This window comes from Pteropus medius, unplaced genomic scaffold, assembly GCF_902729225.1.
Source record: "Pteropus medius unplaced genomic scaffold, Ma_sr-lr_union100, whole genome shotgun sequence".
Classification (NCBI taxonomy): domain Eukaryota; kingdom Metazoa; phylum Chordata; class Mammalia; order Chiroptera; family Pteropodidae; genus Pteropus; species Pteropus medius.
This window is the reverse complement of record NW_024351073.1, coordinates 2,947,401-2,965,025: the sequence shown is the minus strand read 5'-3', so window position 1 is coordinate 2,965,025 and position 17,625 is coordinate 2,947,401. Positions and strand designations below refer to the sequence as shown.

General features: G+C 38.9%; 1 protein-coding gene across 3 annotated transcripts in view; it reads right to left on the bottom strand.

Annotated features, from left to right (window-relative positions):
* Positions 1 to 3,444: 3,444 nt before the first annotated feature.
* The window catches only part of LIFR (LIF receptor subunit alpha), a 70,171-nt gene continuing 55,990 nt past the window's right edge, over positions 3,445 to 17,625 (bottom strand). For all 3 annotated transcript variants that reach the window (XM_039842624.1, XM_039842623.1, XM_039842622.1), the window contains 4 exons: positions 14,165 to 14,326; positions 12,641 to 12,734; positions 10,914 to 10,992; positions 3,445 to 10,522 (listed from right to left, as the gene is read on the bottom strand). In XM_039842624.1, coding sequence (XP_039698558.1) covers positions 9,899 to 10,522; positions 10,914 to 10,992; positions 12,641 to 12,734; positions 14,165 to 14,326 — 959 coding nt within the window. In that variant the 3' untranslated portion in view covers positions 3,445 to 9,898. The remainder of the gene's footprint in view (positions 10,523 to 10,913; positions 10,993 to 12,640; positions 12,735 to 14,164; positions 14,327 to 17,625) is intronic.

The following is a 17,625-nucleotide window of genomic DNA, read 5'->3' as shown; positions in this document are numbered from 1 at the left end:
TAAGAGGCTGGCCAGAAAGACTGAGTGACTTACCATGGTCCTATCACAAGGACACAACCATGAAGCTTCACTGTGGAGCTTTTCTGCTCTTTACTTTAACCTTCAGACGCAGCCTGCCCAAGGACGTGGGCGTGCTCAGTGGCATTCTGGGGCTCCCTTGTGTTAGCTGTCATTGGCGGTATAGTCTTGTGGGTGAGAGGGTTTGGGCACAGGCTAGTCCCCTAGTATCTGCTTGCCAGTTTTTCGTCAGAGCTCCAAGTCTACCTTCTTTCAAAGTTCTCCTATTACAAGGGCTCTGGGTTGAATGCATCTGAAAGCAGAAAACCAGAACCGCTCCCTCAGAGTGGGGTTCAGGTCCCCCGATAACAAGGTATAGTTTTGAAGTCTTTGCCCTTCTCTCCCTTGCTTTGTCAACAAGTAACTTCCAGAGCTCAGGGGAGTTCCCGCAAGCTATTCCCAAGCGGCAGCGTGCTCCCCGGGCCCCTGCCTCACCCTGGCCAAGGCGAGACCTGAAGGAGCAGGGCAGGCAGCAGAGAAAACGCCTCGCCTCTCTTTCTCTTCCTGCCTGCCCTGCTGAGACATCTCTGTCCTAGAAAGTGCATGGCTCCTAGGAGCGCTCGTCTTTTCCTGGAAAGATGTGAGAGGAACACTGTGTCTCAGCATTTGAGATGAGGTTGCTGTTTGTCTATATCTTGGTCTCTCTGACTTGCTCAAGATCCAAATGGTTTTTCAAAGGCACAGAAATCTCCAAACATGTGGTAGGGCTCCCCTTACGTCCCAGCTGCTCACCTCCCGGCCAGGGCCTAGCCTGGGGCTGTGGCCTCCTTGGACAGCCTGGGACTGAGGGGCTGCAGCTCTGACTTGGCTAAAAGAAGACTTGGATCGCAATGTCTCTGAGAAGGAAGGCCAAGGAAGCTCAAGAAATTCCCTCATATACGCTCATTTAGAAACAAAAGTAACAGGCACCAGGCCAGGGGATTAGCTGCAGAAAGCCCTGTTAGGAAACTGACTGAGGGAAAGCAGCAGCAGAACAAAGCGACGACCGGACCGAGAGCTTCGGAGGAGAAGGTCGGGGGCTACGGGGCCTGCTGCACGGTCTTAATCACATGCCTTAATAACATAGGTGCACATGGAAATATGTGTACACGTACACACAAACATTCACACGGGAAAAATGTTTAAAAGGATAAAAGGCGGAAAGTTAAAAATAACTAATGCAGCATAAGATTGTGTAATTTTTTTTCCCTTTTACCTATTTTCTAGTTTTTCTTCATTGAGCCTGCAGTGAATATTTTTTTGACCACTCAGAATGCCACCTCTCTTCTGTTGGAGGACTGGTCCTCCTCTCCAAGTCTAAAACATGATTCTTGTGAAAGTGGCCTTTGAATAGAAGCTCTGCCCAGCCACATGACCGGACCAGCGAGGGGCACATGACACAGGCCAGGCCAACCAGTCTTTACGGGGGCTGGGAGGAAGGGATGCTCTCTCCTCGGTAAGGTTGTAAACTCGGAGGAGCCTGGAACCAGGGGCCCAGCTCTTTGGGGACATCCGACCTGAGAGAAGAAAGTTTTGGAAATAGAGAAAAGATATATGGTACTTCTTAGGAGGGGTAGCAGATGACAGCCCAGTGTGGCCTGTGGAAAGCACCGGAGCTTACGCGTCCCCACAAAGTAGATGCCTGACACAGAGGGCAGGGACTGCTTCTCCTACAGACACAGACATGCAACTGCAGGAGCAGAGGCGGTGGAAACGGATCACTGGGTCATGTGAATTGTCACCTGGAAGGATATAGACAAGTTAACAGAGAATGAAATAAATTTCAAAGTGGGGAGGAGAAGGGCTCACATCTGTTGTCACTTTAGGTAAAGCCCACGTTATTCTTCTATCTATCTGCCTGTTGTCAATGGGATAAGAGCATGAAGGCAAATTTCCCTGAGGAAACGGAGGGTAACTGCATTCAGCACCTGCTTGAGCACTTACCTTGAACAAAGTCTGGTGGCCGGGACCTGGGGAAGGAGCTGCCTTAGGCCACCACGGGGAGCCCCAGGCCTCTTCTAGGGCCTGAAGCTCGACAGGACTCCAGTCTTTCCACAGTTGGAGACTTCCTCCCTGTCTCTCCACAGGCAGATAATCTCTCTGTAAAACAACACATTTCTAATATCCAGGGAAACAAATTTTTCCCTCCAAGGCACAATCATTTAAAGAATATTTATCAAGCACTTGTGACATGGCAGACAGTACTGCAAGCTCCGTGGATGTAGAGGCACCTGAGACACTGTTCAATTTCTGTTCTCAAATGAATCAGCATCGTGCTTGGTACTGTGGAGACCTAACATGATTTCCACTTAAATGTTTTTATCAAAATCATCCTCAAAAGCTCTTCTTGTCTCTGTAATCTGACACTAATCACTCTGGGATAAAATCAGCTCCAGTTTAATCCCAAATCAGTTCAAGACATCTTGTTACTTCGACTTCTCTGGTTCTTGCAAGCTGAATAAATACTTTTAATTCCATTTTACTGTTAGTTACTCCAGGGGAAGGGCAATGGATTGAATTTTTAGGCTGGTCAAAACTATTTCTTACACAGCTCTTTTGTAAAGAACTTGAGTTTTTAAGCTAACACTTTCTTGTGATATAGAATCTACTATACATATAAAATAATTCATAATCTGTTTTTCTTTCCCCTAAGAATTACATCATTCCTCTTTTTGACCTTTTCAAAGTGCTTAGGGTTGATAGTGCTATACGTTTTGGCTCAAGAATTCACCATCTGGGAAACAGGTTATGCATTGGAACTTCCCTAAAGGACAGAACATACATGTGAGCTCTCCTAGTACCTAAACACTAACGCGTGCTTCACAATTAGTTCGAAATTGGCCTGCTGTTTCTACAGGTTAGATCCAAGCCCATTCGTATTTCAGGTGTTACTCTAGGTAAGCATAGGCTACCTATGACTAAAGACTTAACTTCTCTTCTTATGGAATTCTATTTCAGATCAATTCATACTTTAAAATTACTGAGGTTTGGCTAAATCAATGACTCTATTTCTAAATTTGATAACTTGCAATAAAACTTTGATATATTTCCAGAATCTTCAGAAACACTTGGGTTATCTTCACAGGAAATAAATTAAAAACCATACTTTAAGGACCAGTATTTATTTATTTAGTACTTATTTTATGATGTTAGATTCCCACTATTTGATTATTTTTATGCTAAGTTCTCTGGCAAACAGAATACAGATTTAATGGAACATATGAAAGGTTATATCGACACAGCAATGTATTAGAACATTAAAAACTTAGTTATACCCCTCAGTGACTGCTTTTATAACCACTATAATTCTTGGGAGAAAACCAAAATGGGAGAGAACCAAAAATATTAACAACAAAGCAGAAGCTTAAAACAGGAAGAAAAAAACAATAATGCCCATGTCTGTTGGTGTAAGTTGTAAGAAAATATATTTATTTTTTTCCATGACAATACTATGATAAAATACATGCATGTTTTTAAAAACAGACATAAGTAACATCTTTAGGAGTTAAGAGCCAAGCATACTAGTTTTACATTTAAGGTATCTTAATAATAGGCTACTTATATTCTATGTTCTTGCTATAACCATGTTTCCCAAAAGATATGGCAACTAAATTCTGAAATTATACAATGATACAACATGGCCAAATTTTCTATTCTAACGGCAACATAATCTCCAAAGTTTTACAAGGCAGAAAATACTTCAGTTGTCATCTCTGTAAGTGGAGTTGTTTTATTCCATATTAAACTCAGAATTCTGTGAATCAGACTGAATCACACATATACTACGACCTATAGTTTGCTTCCTGTATATGTATAGTATTTAAATGTTTCTTTATATGATTAAGATACAGAACATCACAACCGATCAGGTTAAAAAAAAGTCTGTAGTGGTAACATTTCAAGAAATGAAAAAGGGAACAGTTTTAGATCTGCAGTTTCTCCCTATCTTTCAGCTACATTTGCACACATCTGACCAAACAAAAATTAGTAAACAGTTGCTAGTATTATTTTTTTAAAAAACTGAAAATATTTAACATACATCCCCTTAAAAAAAAACACTCATTCCACAAACAACCTTATAAAAGATAAAAACTTATATCTGTTCACAGTATGTGTATTTTGTAAACAGTAATTCACTATAATGCAATTTTGAAAGTAAAAAATGGTAATTTCCTAGCATAAGAATTTATGGCCAGCTAATGAAAAAAAATAAAAAGTAACACATTCCCACTAAAAAAGCTGAGTATTTTAAAATGATTTGACCTTTGGACACACCTTTTAAGGTGGTACCATCTCAATTTTAGAATATCTTTCTATCCAGGCCAATCTTTTTCAAGCAGTTCTGAATTGAAATATTTTTAAGAAAAAGCTATGCTCTTTTGGGGGGGAAAATAATAGAATAAAACAAATCCCAGGGTATCATATAATATCTACCTTTCCACAACAATGGACTGAATAGGATTTCTTTTTGTGTGTTGTTTTCAACTTATTCATACTGTGTTCAAATTTTTTTTAAACATTATGTTGGATGAAAAAAATTAAATAGGATGTATCATAAATAGTGGGGAAAAGTATTTGGAATCAAAATGGAGGCAGAATATTTGAAAAAAAATCATGAAAATCATTATTCAGTATTGTTTTCTATGATCAATTGCAAAATTACTGTTAAACCTAACAGTTCATTTCTCCATGTTTTAATGAAAATTTTATTGCCACCTAGAAATCTTTTGATCTTTTATAATACACCACTGGAATGCTTAGGAAAAATAGTAAGTTCAAAAACTGAAAGTTACCCACTTAAAATGGAATAATTGTAAAGGAAAGTACATTTTAAATGTACATAAGGGAATTCAATACTTTTACATGAGCTATTCAACCAGGTGTACAAAGTATTTTTAGCTTAAGTGTAACATAAGGTCTATGTTGTTAGTTTTGTTTTGTTTTTTTTTAAAGTTCTGACTGGCTACTGCAAAGGCAATCTTAGGAGATATATGTAAATGTAATAAAATCAATTTCCTTATCAATTAAATATTTTTACCCATTCGCATCTCTTAGTTTTTTAGGGTATTCAGTTAACCAAATAACTTACATTACCAAAAAGTAATGTAAATTATTACTGCTTTGTATTGGTTTACTATTCAATCAGTTAAAACTTACTTAAGAGCTTTTGAATTTACCATTTCTATGGTTCTTCAGCTAGGCACCTGCACATAAAAACATCCAGAGAGTTTCCCTCTTAAAATACCACTTTTAATTTTCATAAAAGTGTTGCACACTTAGAATGTCTTACATAAGTAAATTCTGATTATAGTTAGAACACTTATAACCTAAAATATCAACATTCTTAATATAGGGAGAAACAAGCACTATTCACTATTAAAAATAATAGAATCCTGTCATAACTCAATATCATAATTATAAGGCTTTGGATATATTCTAGATCAAATAAGAGCCCCTAAAATTTTATCACACATAATAAAGCCTGACATAGTAATTGAATGTTGTTCTTAATCCTCCAGACCGGCATTGATAATAGCCCTGGAACATAATCCATGAAGACAGAAATAGACTAAATTCAAACCAAGTAATTTCCAATGATAGTCTAAAGTCATATCTACAGATGCATTTCCAATAAGTCTGGCCACAAATCATTTTCTTGTGTGAAAAAATTTCTCCTGGATATCAAAGATAAGATAACCATGGTACCAAGAAACTTTGTTTCAGCAGAAGATATCAGTTTAAAATAAATGCTTTGAAGAAAAAGTTTATCAAAAGAATGAGTGCTTAATCAATTAAACTCACACATTAACGTGTTGTGGGTTTGCTAGAATACATGATGGTTGGTACAAACATGTCCCAAGCTGTATACTCAATAGTTTGTATCAAATACAAAGAAACTACGAACATTTATATTAGGGAGAAATAAAATATCTACTGATGCTTTTGCATGAGTCTTCCCCAAGTTTTCACTCTGTGAAAGTCCCCTCTAGAGTACTGAATCTTCAAGTCAGTGGTCTTGGATTTACACAAGTTAGATCTTGCTATATAACACTCCTCAGGAAAACTGATGCACCTGCACAGTCAAGGATGGGGCTCAGTCAACACAAAACTCATGAATTTCCACTATGTGCCTAGCTTTGGTAATTAGCTAATTATTCTACGTTGTACTCTTAAAATGCCCAATTTTACACTTTCAAAAAAAAAAAAGTAAAAAGGTTTCATAAAAGATATACAGATTTTAACATGGTTTAAAAAAGAAAACAGCAAAAATTACCTGAGAGTAAATAAACAAAAAGTCTTCTCAGATTATATGCCTGAGCAGGATAAAATTTTGAGATAACATTTTCTGCGTATTGACATATTAGGGAGTACTTTATCTTCAAAATATCCTTAAGTTGATTTCAAATTCCTTTTGGAAGAAAGTATACCTTAGTCTACTTCACTAAACTACATCTCAGTATTCGAATACAGAATGGACAGTGATTTTCTTTAAATATGGATGGTATGAAGACAGTTGAGAAATTACAGGACTAATCTCCCATAAGAATACAAGTTGCATGAATTTTTAAGAATGTAACTTTTGCCACAGTTTTAGGACTAGATGTTCCAAATGCAATCCTTCAGATCCATGAGCCACGAAATAATGCTGGTATGGAAAATGAAGCTGATACTTTCCCCCTTAAATTTTTCCACGAATGGCTGCTTCTGAGCCTAAGCTGCAGGAACACGGCACCTCTATCACCTAAGGACATAAACACAAGGCTCAACTATCCAGATACTCAGGGCCACAACCTCAAACCCAGGCTTCTACAGGTTCAACACATCAACTTCAGTTATATAACGGGTGCTAATTCATGCAGTACCTAAAGTAAAAGGTCTAGCTAATATTAAAAGCCTAGCTAAATCTTCTAAGAATATTGTTATATTAAATATTATTTAAGAGGGCCACTCACAAGAGGAATATAGTCACAACGACCACCAGAATCTCCATTCTTCATAAGGAAAACTTGACTTGAAATTGACTTATAAGTGGATTGGCTTTTAAGAGATGTGAAAATGTGTTCCATATGTAGTACTACTCAACATACGTAGTGGATCATAATTGAAGTTCAGATATTTAGAATTTTCTAACCAACAACTAGGTTTTTTGTTGAGGAAAGAAGTATTTCCCAATCCTCTTCCTCATCAGGAAGGGCCGGAGGGAACACATCTAGCCTCTCCTAACTAGCCTTTAGTTACCCCTCTCCCAGAGAGAGGTGCTAACATGTCTGGACAGATAATGACCACCTTTGACAAGCGGTGACCATTTACAAGTGTCTCCAGTGCCACAAACAACTGGATCTGTGACAAAGGGTGCCCTGTCTCCACCCCACCCTCCTCTCTTTCTCTATTTAGGCTGCCACCATGGGCCGGGGTGGGCAGGGTCAGGAGTAATGACTTCTGATCCATATGGTGGGTCTTGGCTGTCTTCAACTCAATGGAGGAAAGCAAAGGAACCTGCTTTGGCCTCAGACCTAAACCACATTCTTCTAAGCATATAGCAAGTTACAAGGGGCTTGCCCAGACTAACAGAGCTTCTCATTAGCTTGGGGAACACTAGGTGTGGAACTCCAGAAGCAGGGAGAGGTGAGCAGCACTCAACCTTTTACATACAGGAAGAACAGTGAAGTCTTGAACAGTGAAAGGACTCAAGAGCCCCTGTGACAGTAATCATTAGCCAAATGAGTTGTTACATAGGTTGGAAGGGCACTGGATCCAGATGGTCACAGTTGAAATACATAAATAGTAATGACAGAGATCGTACAATCTCTTCTGGTCTTTTCCCATCATCTCGGTTTAGTGTAATTTAGACCAGTAAACTTTTACCTTAGCAAGCACTTATCCTTATCTTAAAGAGATGAAGTGAAGGACCCATATATTTCAGTGGAGAACAAGGCATGAATTGGGGACAACAGGCATTTGCGATGATAAGCTTAGGCAGGGAGAGAAGGCAGCCCCGGGTCTGAGTGTCTTGGGTAGAAGCTAAGGGAAGGAGCCCAAGGGAGAAATAAGATGACAGAACAAACTCTTACAAGGGATGGCTCTGGTTTGATACATGTTTCATTGTTGAAAATCTCTATGAGCTATTGCATAGTTTTAATATATTATGTGTGTACATAATTAATTCTATTTCATTCTATATGCCCATATATCATAAAGCTCAGGAATTTAGCTTAATTCTAGTAGTTAAAATCAGGATTCATAAACAGAGTACCTATAAAGATTTTGTCCTTTGTCATCCAGTAGCTTTTCTCCACAACATGGTTTTTATAAAGATAATTATGAGCTAGAAAAAAAAAACCTGATCCATTATGTACAGATACATTACAGAACCTCAGATGATAAAAAACAGGCATATCTTGGCTTATTCAGATATTTCAAAATTTTAAGTACTCTTTTTAACTATCAAAAGACAAAATGCATCGACAACCTGAGGGCAGGGACAATGTAAGATACACTTTGTAGTTTTTCGTCTGCTTTTCTAAGAACCACATTCATTCTAGACATCACTTATGAAAATCAAAGGTGGGCAGAGGATGGTGTGAGACACATGACTCTGGACAGCTTACAAAGCAATGGCTACACCTTTGAGATAGGTATGCCCACTGACTCAAACTGATTTTATGACATTTCATATAAAATAGCCCTTGAGTAATTGTTCTTGTAAGAAGTATTGTCTTTTTCATTTACATTTAAAAATGTTAAGACTGGATCAAACAGTCTGGATTGATGATAATTTAAGAAACAGGAGCTGATAAGATGCACAAATGGGAGGAACACCGACGACTGCCCCGCCTGGGCGACGGGGCTCGATGGCATGGTCTTCTCGGGAGGAAATGAAGCCAATCAGAACTATGAAGATAGCAAATGCAGCCAGATATTGCTTAGTAGTCATCTCGAATAGTAAATCACTGGAATTATACGTTTATGAATAATATTGAATTTGCTCATATATTTATAAAACTGACACTGTGGAACAAAAAATAATCCAGATTCAAAAACAAACAAACAAACAAACTTAGATCTACAGTGTTAGAAATTTAAGTTTTATATATTAGGGTAACCAACTGCGAAATGAGAAGCTAGCATAAAAGTTAAAAAATAATGGAGAGGTTTGAAAAATCTACCAAAGCAAGAAAAGATGATTCTGATTTGGGCTGCTCAGTGTCATGCTCGTTTTCCAAGTTTGTACCCCTGAGAAAACTGTTTGATAACCATTATACAGTAGGCACAGAAATCAGCATACTTTATCAAATAAAACACGAAATAGCTGTCGCTACATTAAAAATTATATTAATTCTTGTAAATGCTGTGGATAGAGGAGACTAATGTTACAAGTTTTAAAATCTGTGCTTGGTTTTCATCCAGAATGGAGCAAATGTCAGGCAAATCAACATCATCTGTTACTTTGACATTTTTCTCCCTTGCCTGCAAATTTGCTTGCAATTCCATAAAGTATACATGTGAGAAAACCATTAACGACAGAACAGAATATGGTTGCTGGGAGATTTGTTTTGCACGTATGGACTAGACAGTATTAGGCTTGCAGTGCTTCTTGAAGGTAGAGAATGTGAGAATTCTCTGGCCCGAATCACAAACAGCTCCAAATCGCGAGTGGTGTGGATTGAATTTCTGTATTACTGTACTTTGGCTTTTAGACTACATTAGAAGCACATTAACAGTTTCACTGTAACTTGCATGTAATGAAGTCCCTCCCACTAACCACACTTCACAGGATCCCTCCAAGATGCCCAGTGCCGGCGCGGCAACACTAGCAATGAGAGCTTATTGAGATGGCAGACGGAAGTGACAGGTGTCACTATTAATCGTTGGGTTTGTTCTGAAAAAAGTTTGTAAAGGACCACCCTCCTCCATTAGATTTAGGAGAGTCTTCATCCTTAGGAGGAATCAAAAATTGTCGGGAGTTAATGGAACACGGACTTCCAAAAGACACAACTTCACTGTTGCTGTCTGTGGATCTGGGAGAGTCTGGAGATACTAAGTTCCAGGTATTTACATTTGCCTGAGGTCTGTAACCTGCAGCTGTATCTAAGTCATCCTCTGCGGCTGGATCTTCCATGGTGGAAGTAACTGGGAGGTGCATTTGTGGCTTATAGCCTGCCCCGCCCACAGGGTCGGTTTCTTGTTCTTCCTCGGGTTTCGCTTGGGGCTGGTACATGGACTGGACATCGATATAAATGACTTGTGAGGTCCCTCCAGTTTCATCCACTCCTGGGGTCGGTATTTCTTCCTCAACGACTGGTGGACAATAGGACACAACCACATGGTTTTCAGGTTCTGCATCTGAGATCTCTTCTGGATGCTCAGCTACTGGGGAGATTATTTCTGTATCTTCTATTTTAGGAACTGTTGTTCGAGTTTCCAGCACCTCGACATTATTTGGGGTACAAGGATTCATTTCCAGTGTTTTAAGAGCACTGTTTCCCTAGAAATCAAAGATTTAAAACAAAGATTAAGAATAGCACTAAAAGCTGCTGCAGTACCCTGCTCCCCTACAAAAAGGGGCATTATTCTGTATATATTTTTTCACATCTGCTTGTAAAAATTTTCTCTATTCTGTAGTGCATACTAGAGCAAAGCTAGTTTTTTTCTGCATATCAATATTTTTCTTGCTGTTAATGGTAGTGGCGGAAAAAAACATGGTACAAATGATTTAAAATTAATCATTTTAGAACTTCAGCAGATAGTAGAACACTTATTTTTTAAATATATTTTACTTAGGGTGATACTTGCATGTTAAAAACTTTTCACAAAAGACAAAAAAAAAAAAAAGAGAGCCAGTACTTCAAAGATAAGTATAAAAAACAAAGGATTACCTCACAGACACTCTTTTGAAACTGTAATGCTTTACAATTTTCTGGATTCGGAATATCAGGGTAGAAGGTTTCTTTAATCCTTTAAATGAAGAATGATTAAGTACATTTAATAATGGTAAAATTAGCAATTAGACAACAAATAAGTAAGAAATCATGAGGCTTTGGCATTTCATAAGAATATTTTAATGAACATGAGATAAAAACAGAAGATCATTTTTAGTATGAAAATTCACTATTGCTTTCTATACAATGCGTTGAGAGGTTCCAATCTGAAAACAATAAATATTACTTCTATTTCTAGAGCTACAATATCTTATGTATCTTATGGAAATAGCAAAAAATTAAAGTGGTGACTGTGCTATCAGGTTAAAAGTAAAATACAGGCATTGCTCACATAAACAAAATATTCATACCGCAAGCTGGATTAAGTGTGATCGATTACTCAGGGAACATATTTGCATTATGCAGTTCTCTACTGCTCATAGCAAACCCTGGACTATTAGAAAAAGAAAAGCTATTCATCTTGAACAAAACCTAAACACAAACAAAAAAGAGATTTCTCAGTATCATATATTTAGGACTATTTAAAAGGACTTTATTATTTGAAATTCCTGCAAGGAAAAAAAAAACTTTGTTAATATAAGTCTGAAATGCTCTCACTTCAAACTCTCTCCTTTTACTTTTTTTTTGGGGGGGAGGTATTGAAATCGGTTTTAAGATGTGATTTCTGGTAATGAGAACATGGTTACCAAAACAGGGTATTCTATAATTCTCAATGATCACTATTTTGATTTATAAGCCAGAATTGCTAGAATACATTTCTCGTCTTTGTCATAAATGACGGCATTTTTAAGGCCAGTGAGGACCATCTACTCGTGAACACAGCCACTCGCTCAAAGTCCGGCCCAGGACAGCTCCTGCCAGCCGACCTGTGGCGTCCTCTCCGCTGAGCCTCTGCTCACCTCGCCTCACCTCCTGCCACTCACTCTCCCGCTTCAACTGGACACAAGGTTCTTTCTCCAGAAAATCAATTTCTTTCCAATTTCTGGGTCCTCACAGAAGTTATTCTTTCTGCCTGGAACATTCTTTCCCCTCTTCTTACCCTTTGGGATTCTGCTCAAACGGAACTCCCAGAGGGAGGCTTTGGCATGTCACCTCCAGTGACATGGTTGGTTCCCCTGCTATTCTCATGGCACCTGGTACCCTTCCTAATACCAGCTCACTTTGTTAGATGATTATGGGTTTAATGCCCATCGTTACCGCTATGCTGTAAGTTGATAGGACCATGCTTACCTAGTTCACCACTATATCCTCTTTACATGGGAGGAGTCATCATATTTGTTAAATAAATGACCAGATTTTCTAAATAGGTTACCAGGACAAATGAGATCTTAATCATTAAAGTACATTTAATCTTGCATATAACTACTGTCATATTTAAGCCTGTAAATACTCTTTTGAGTACAACTGCTATTACTTTAAATTGTTAGTAAATAGGGAAAAAATTTATGCTTTACTTTAATTTTTAAACCTTTAAATACCATATCATGTTCTTGCCTAATATTAAATCCGATGTTAACTCTGAGTAAAACAAATACTTTTTTTAAAAAAATAAATACTTTTATACTAACCAGCTTCAACCAAAAAATGTACTTATTTGTTAAACATAAACTACTTAACCATGCCCATAGGAATAAAACAGCAAGAGTAAATGCAAGTACCATTACCATTCTCGTTTCCGATAGCAAAGGATACTTGTTACCACGCCAACAATGACAGCCACAGCCACCGGGATGAGAATGGCAATAATTAATCCCACGGCTGAAAAGAGAATATTGCAAATATTAAAATCCCCAGTTTTAGTATGAAGTATAGAATAAATTTATATTAGAAGATATTTAGGTTGATAAGTGAGAAGAGAAAAAATAACTGCTCTGGGGACACCAAAAAACTGTTAAAATGTAACCTGAACTATTTTAATAATTTTTATACTAAATTCTTTAGAGTAGGGTTTCTCAATCTTGGCACTTTTGACACTGAAGGCCAGATATTTCTTCAGTGTGTGTGTGCGTGCATGCGTGCGTGCGTGTGTGTGCGTGTGTGTAGGGGGATGCTGACATAGACATTGTAGGAAGTTTAGCAGCATCCCTGGGCTTCTAACCACTAGATCCCAGTAGCGCTTACGAGTTATGACAACCAAAAGTGTCACCAGACACTGCTAAGTGGCCCTGAGGAGGCAATATCACCCCCAGTTGAGAACCATATCTTCATGGTCCCTTTTTTGAGTGTGTATGAACTCCAACTCAGGGGTCGAGAATAAGCTCGTGACCAAATTAAAGTTCCTTGCTGTTGACAAGATGGTCAAGTCCATCACTCTTCTCTACTTTCCATCTCAAATTTATAAGTTTTGTGCTTCACACTTTTTTTTTTTAAAGTAGTTCCTTTAAGAATTGCAGAATTAACTAGGGCAAAAAAATTTAAACTGGTTGACCATATATAAATTTGACATGAATTTAGAACTCTGGACTTCAGCCGTATCTTTAATTCATTAATTTCTTAGGTACTCATTAGAAAATAGCATCAAATTGGGGCAGGACAATTAGCCTAGGGACATTTCCCGTCCTCTCCAGAATGTTTCCTTAGTCCCTTACTTGGTCCTCTCCCTGTTGTAATTCCTAGCTTGACAGGTATGAGAAACAAGCCAAGGCCAGGAGGCAGGATGGAGAGCCTTGAGACGTTCCCTCCTCACCAGGATAAGGATCCGGAGTCTGTCCCTTATCCTTTGTTCAGAACTGGCTAATCATAATATCATTACAACATCACCTGCATTGCAAGTACCATGTCCTCCTCCCATCCCCAAGAAACAAAGGCCTGTGATCCAGACAGCCAGGGCAACTGTCTTAGAGTTTGCCTACACTTTTCTCTGAAGTGTGTACTTTCGCTTTAATAAAAAGCACTTTCCTGCTGGCTGTTTGTTGTGTCCTTGAATTCTGTCTAGTGGCACTAGACAAGAACCTGGTCACCAGAGCTCTAGCTCAGGGTCCCTCTTTGGACTCCCACCCTGTTGAGCTCTCTGGCATCAAAATGACTGACAAAATAAATATGAGGTCAGCTCACGGCCTTTTAACACTGCCCTCTACCTACTACAAATGTTGAAATTAACAAAAGGGGGGGTTCCGACATAAACAAAAATCACTAGAACACTATGCATTTGAGTATGGAAAGCATCTCAATGGCAGTATTTAACTCACAATTTTCCTTTGTCACCACAAACATGCTCTTCTCTGGGCCCATTCCACCATCTGTGTAGGCTCGCAGGACGAGATGGTAACTTGTTTTACCTTGAAGATCAACAATTCTCAGTGTCTTCTGGGATATGTCGGTAATATTCTTAACCTTCACATCGGAACGACCTATTTTTAAAGTGAAAAATATTATTACTGATCTCTACATCGTTTTAAACACATGGTTACTCATAGCTGTCACACCCACGTTCCTTTTAGGTGAGTCCAGCTGCTGGCCTTCTCCGGGGCCAAGGCCAGTGGAGTCAGCCAGTGCCATGGTCAAGTTCTACCTCTGCCAGTTAGTAGCTGTGTGATCTAGTGCTGTTATTTAAACCACCTTGAACCTAAGTGTCTCTTAACTATGGAGCAGAATATCACAACCTTATCTCACCCGGCTACGTGAAGTTTTCATACACATTTTCTAGAATAATGCCTGGCAAAGAGCAGACAATCAGTACAATTCACTTCTCTTTCTGTTACTAAGAGCATGAAAAACCACCACAACCGAACCCAGTGAGGTGAGGGGCGCTGTCACTCAGCTGATCCTGCCTATGAGTGGAGCGAGAGACCGGAGGGAGCAGGACTGAGTACAAAGCAGTGGAGCTTACGCCACACCACTCAGGAGAAAAGGCTGTGCTCTGAGTTCTCAAACGAGACACTACTGAGAAAGCTTTTTTTGAGTCATTTTAAAAAGAAGTGTAAAGAATTGTTTAAACTATTATTTAAAAATTTTAACCAATACGAGAAAATCTTTTTAAAAAGTAAATCGCACTAAATGGCTAGAAGCCAAAAAGTAGCAGTTCCCTGCCAGCACCTTCCCCCACCACCTACAAGCACTTTCAAATCATGGTATCGATCTATTTGGGTATTTCTTTCAAATTTTCAAAATAAACCTATGTTGGTAGTACTTCATTTTTAAATTCTAGACACTATCTACTCATGTCCCACAGGCAGATGAGGATTCAGCTCTCTCACACCACCACCAGATTCCCCTCGCAACCCGCATCATTCATACAGAAACATCAAAACACTTGGCAAATTCAGTGTTTACTTTACTGTGATCACATAAATACGGATTACTGCTAGGACAAAATGCTTGGTATGACCATGTTTCCTTCCTCGTTTTTCTGTTGTAATAAATGATTTTTATTCTCATTTGATTGCTGTACCAATTTGTAAGTCTTCCCACACCCTCCAATTAATATTCAATGCAATTTTCCAAGTGGCCCGACACAACCAAGTCCTAGTGCCACTGCCTGCGCCCAGCCCCTGCCCACTTCCCTCCCGGGGACCACCCTCCCTGAGCATCACCACTAGACTGGCAGCCTTCTAGCTGCTGTGGTGCTGGAGCTCCCTGCCCCCTTATTTCCACATGTGGACACGCTCTCCCAGCAGCTTCCCGGGAACGGGAGCATCGGGGAAGGGAATACGGGCAGCCTGAGTGTCTAAAAACATCTTCACTTCGCTCTCATATTGGTTGATAGATCGTTTTCATTCAGTATTTTGAAGACACTTCTGTGTTACCTTCTAGTACCTGCTGCTGTTAACAAGTTTGCTACCATTCTTATTCCTGACGCCTGGCACATGTGCTACTTTCCTCTGGTTGTTTCTAGAACTTTTCCTTTATGTATTAGGTGCTCTGAAAATTCATGACGCCATACCTTGGCATAGATCTTTTTTCCCAATTATTTTACTGTGTACTTAGTGGTACCTCTTACTTTATATATTCAGGTTTTCCAGTTCTGGAAAATTTTCTAATGCGATTTCTTTGATAAGCTCTTCTCTCCATGTCACTCTTCTCTCTTGACAGAACTCCTGGAAAGCAGGTCTTTGACGCTCCAACTTTCTAATCTTTTAGCTGTTTTCTCCTTTGTCTTTGTCTAATTTGGGGAAGAATTTTTCTAGTTTTCATTTAATTTCTCTATCTTCTATTTAATTCCCTAAAAATCTCTCTGATCACATTTTTGAATTTTTATGTCTTCTGATTTTTACTTTTTATAGTGTCATGTCTTTTCAATAAACACAGTGTGTCTCAGCCATCCAAGTACAGTTTTGTTTTAAATGTTTCCCCACACTGACTCTGTCTCCTCTGATTTTGCCTGGCATCTGTCTTTCACGTTAGAAGCATTCCCAGCCATCTGGTTACTCCTGGCTGCTCATCATGTTTCAGAGTGAGCCACAAAGGCCCACAGGAGGCTAGGTATTCATGGGTGGGGTTTACTGTTTTGTGGGTTTCACCTAGGCCTGGTGGTGAATGACGAGGTGGGTTCCTAGCTTTTCACTGGGACAATCCCCCAAATGTCAGCATCTTTTATGTCTTTTCTTGTGTCATTTGGATTTCCCAAAGGAAGATCCTATAATCTCTTGTCCAGGGAAATAGGCCCAGTTGAAGAAGTACTATTAGCTGGGTGGAAGGAAGAAGAGGAAAGGTCATACTATTTACTAAGGTGTCCCCACTGTCTGGAGGCTCTTTGGTTCAGTTTCTTCAAAGAATATAAATCTCTTGTCTTCAAGCAAGGGAGAAAGCATTCACATTAGCTGTATGAAGCTGGTGTAGGACTTGTGGGTTCTAAGTGCTCCTTACACAGACTTTCAATCAACCCTCAATAGTCAGCCCAGATCCATCCTAACCATTTGCCTCCGATCCTGGCCCTGCAGAATGAATCAAATTACTTCTCACCGATGACTGACTGTCCCCCTAGATTTCACCATCTTCCACTCCTCTAGGTCACTCGCCTCACTTCCAACAGACTCAAAATGTCTAAATCCCCTATTTTGAGGTACTCTTGCCTCTCTAGTTGTCTTTGTGGCTTTATGCATTGTTGAGTTTTTTTTTTTTCTGTTTTACTCTAATTTTAGTGATCAATCCACCATGTCTAACTGGATGTCTAAATGTTAGAATTTTAATTGGTTCAAGTGTAAAATTTCTGAGCATTTGAGGAAAAATACACTAGACTCTAGATGTTTGTAAAATTTGACTTTTAGGGTTTCCCTCCTCTACAGGCAACTCTGAAGGTTCAAGAAATGCAGAACTTCATGATCTGGGGGAGGCATGCATTAATGCAGGAGACTTAGCTAATGCCTGATCAGCATCTCCATGCAGCAATGCCGCTCTCTACTTGTCAGACTAGCATCAAATAATTAAAGTGGTTTCTTTCCAAGGAGAGGTCATTAAGTGGAATGAAAGCTCTCAGACTGAAAGGATGATACGCTTATGTTATGTGGCTATGAATAAGAAACATCTGACTCAGACAGAAATGTAATTTAGGGAAAAGCCAGAAGTCTGCATAAACATTTCTGTATTTGTAAACTTGAGAATTCTCTAAATTCTTTGGACATACACTTACCAGTTGTCAAGGACTGATTGACTTTTTAAGATCTAATGGATATACTCATCCCCAACCAAGTCAATTAAGTTTCTCATGGAG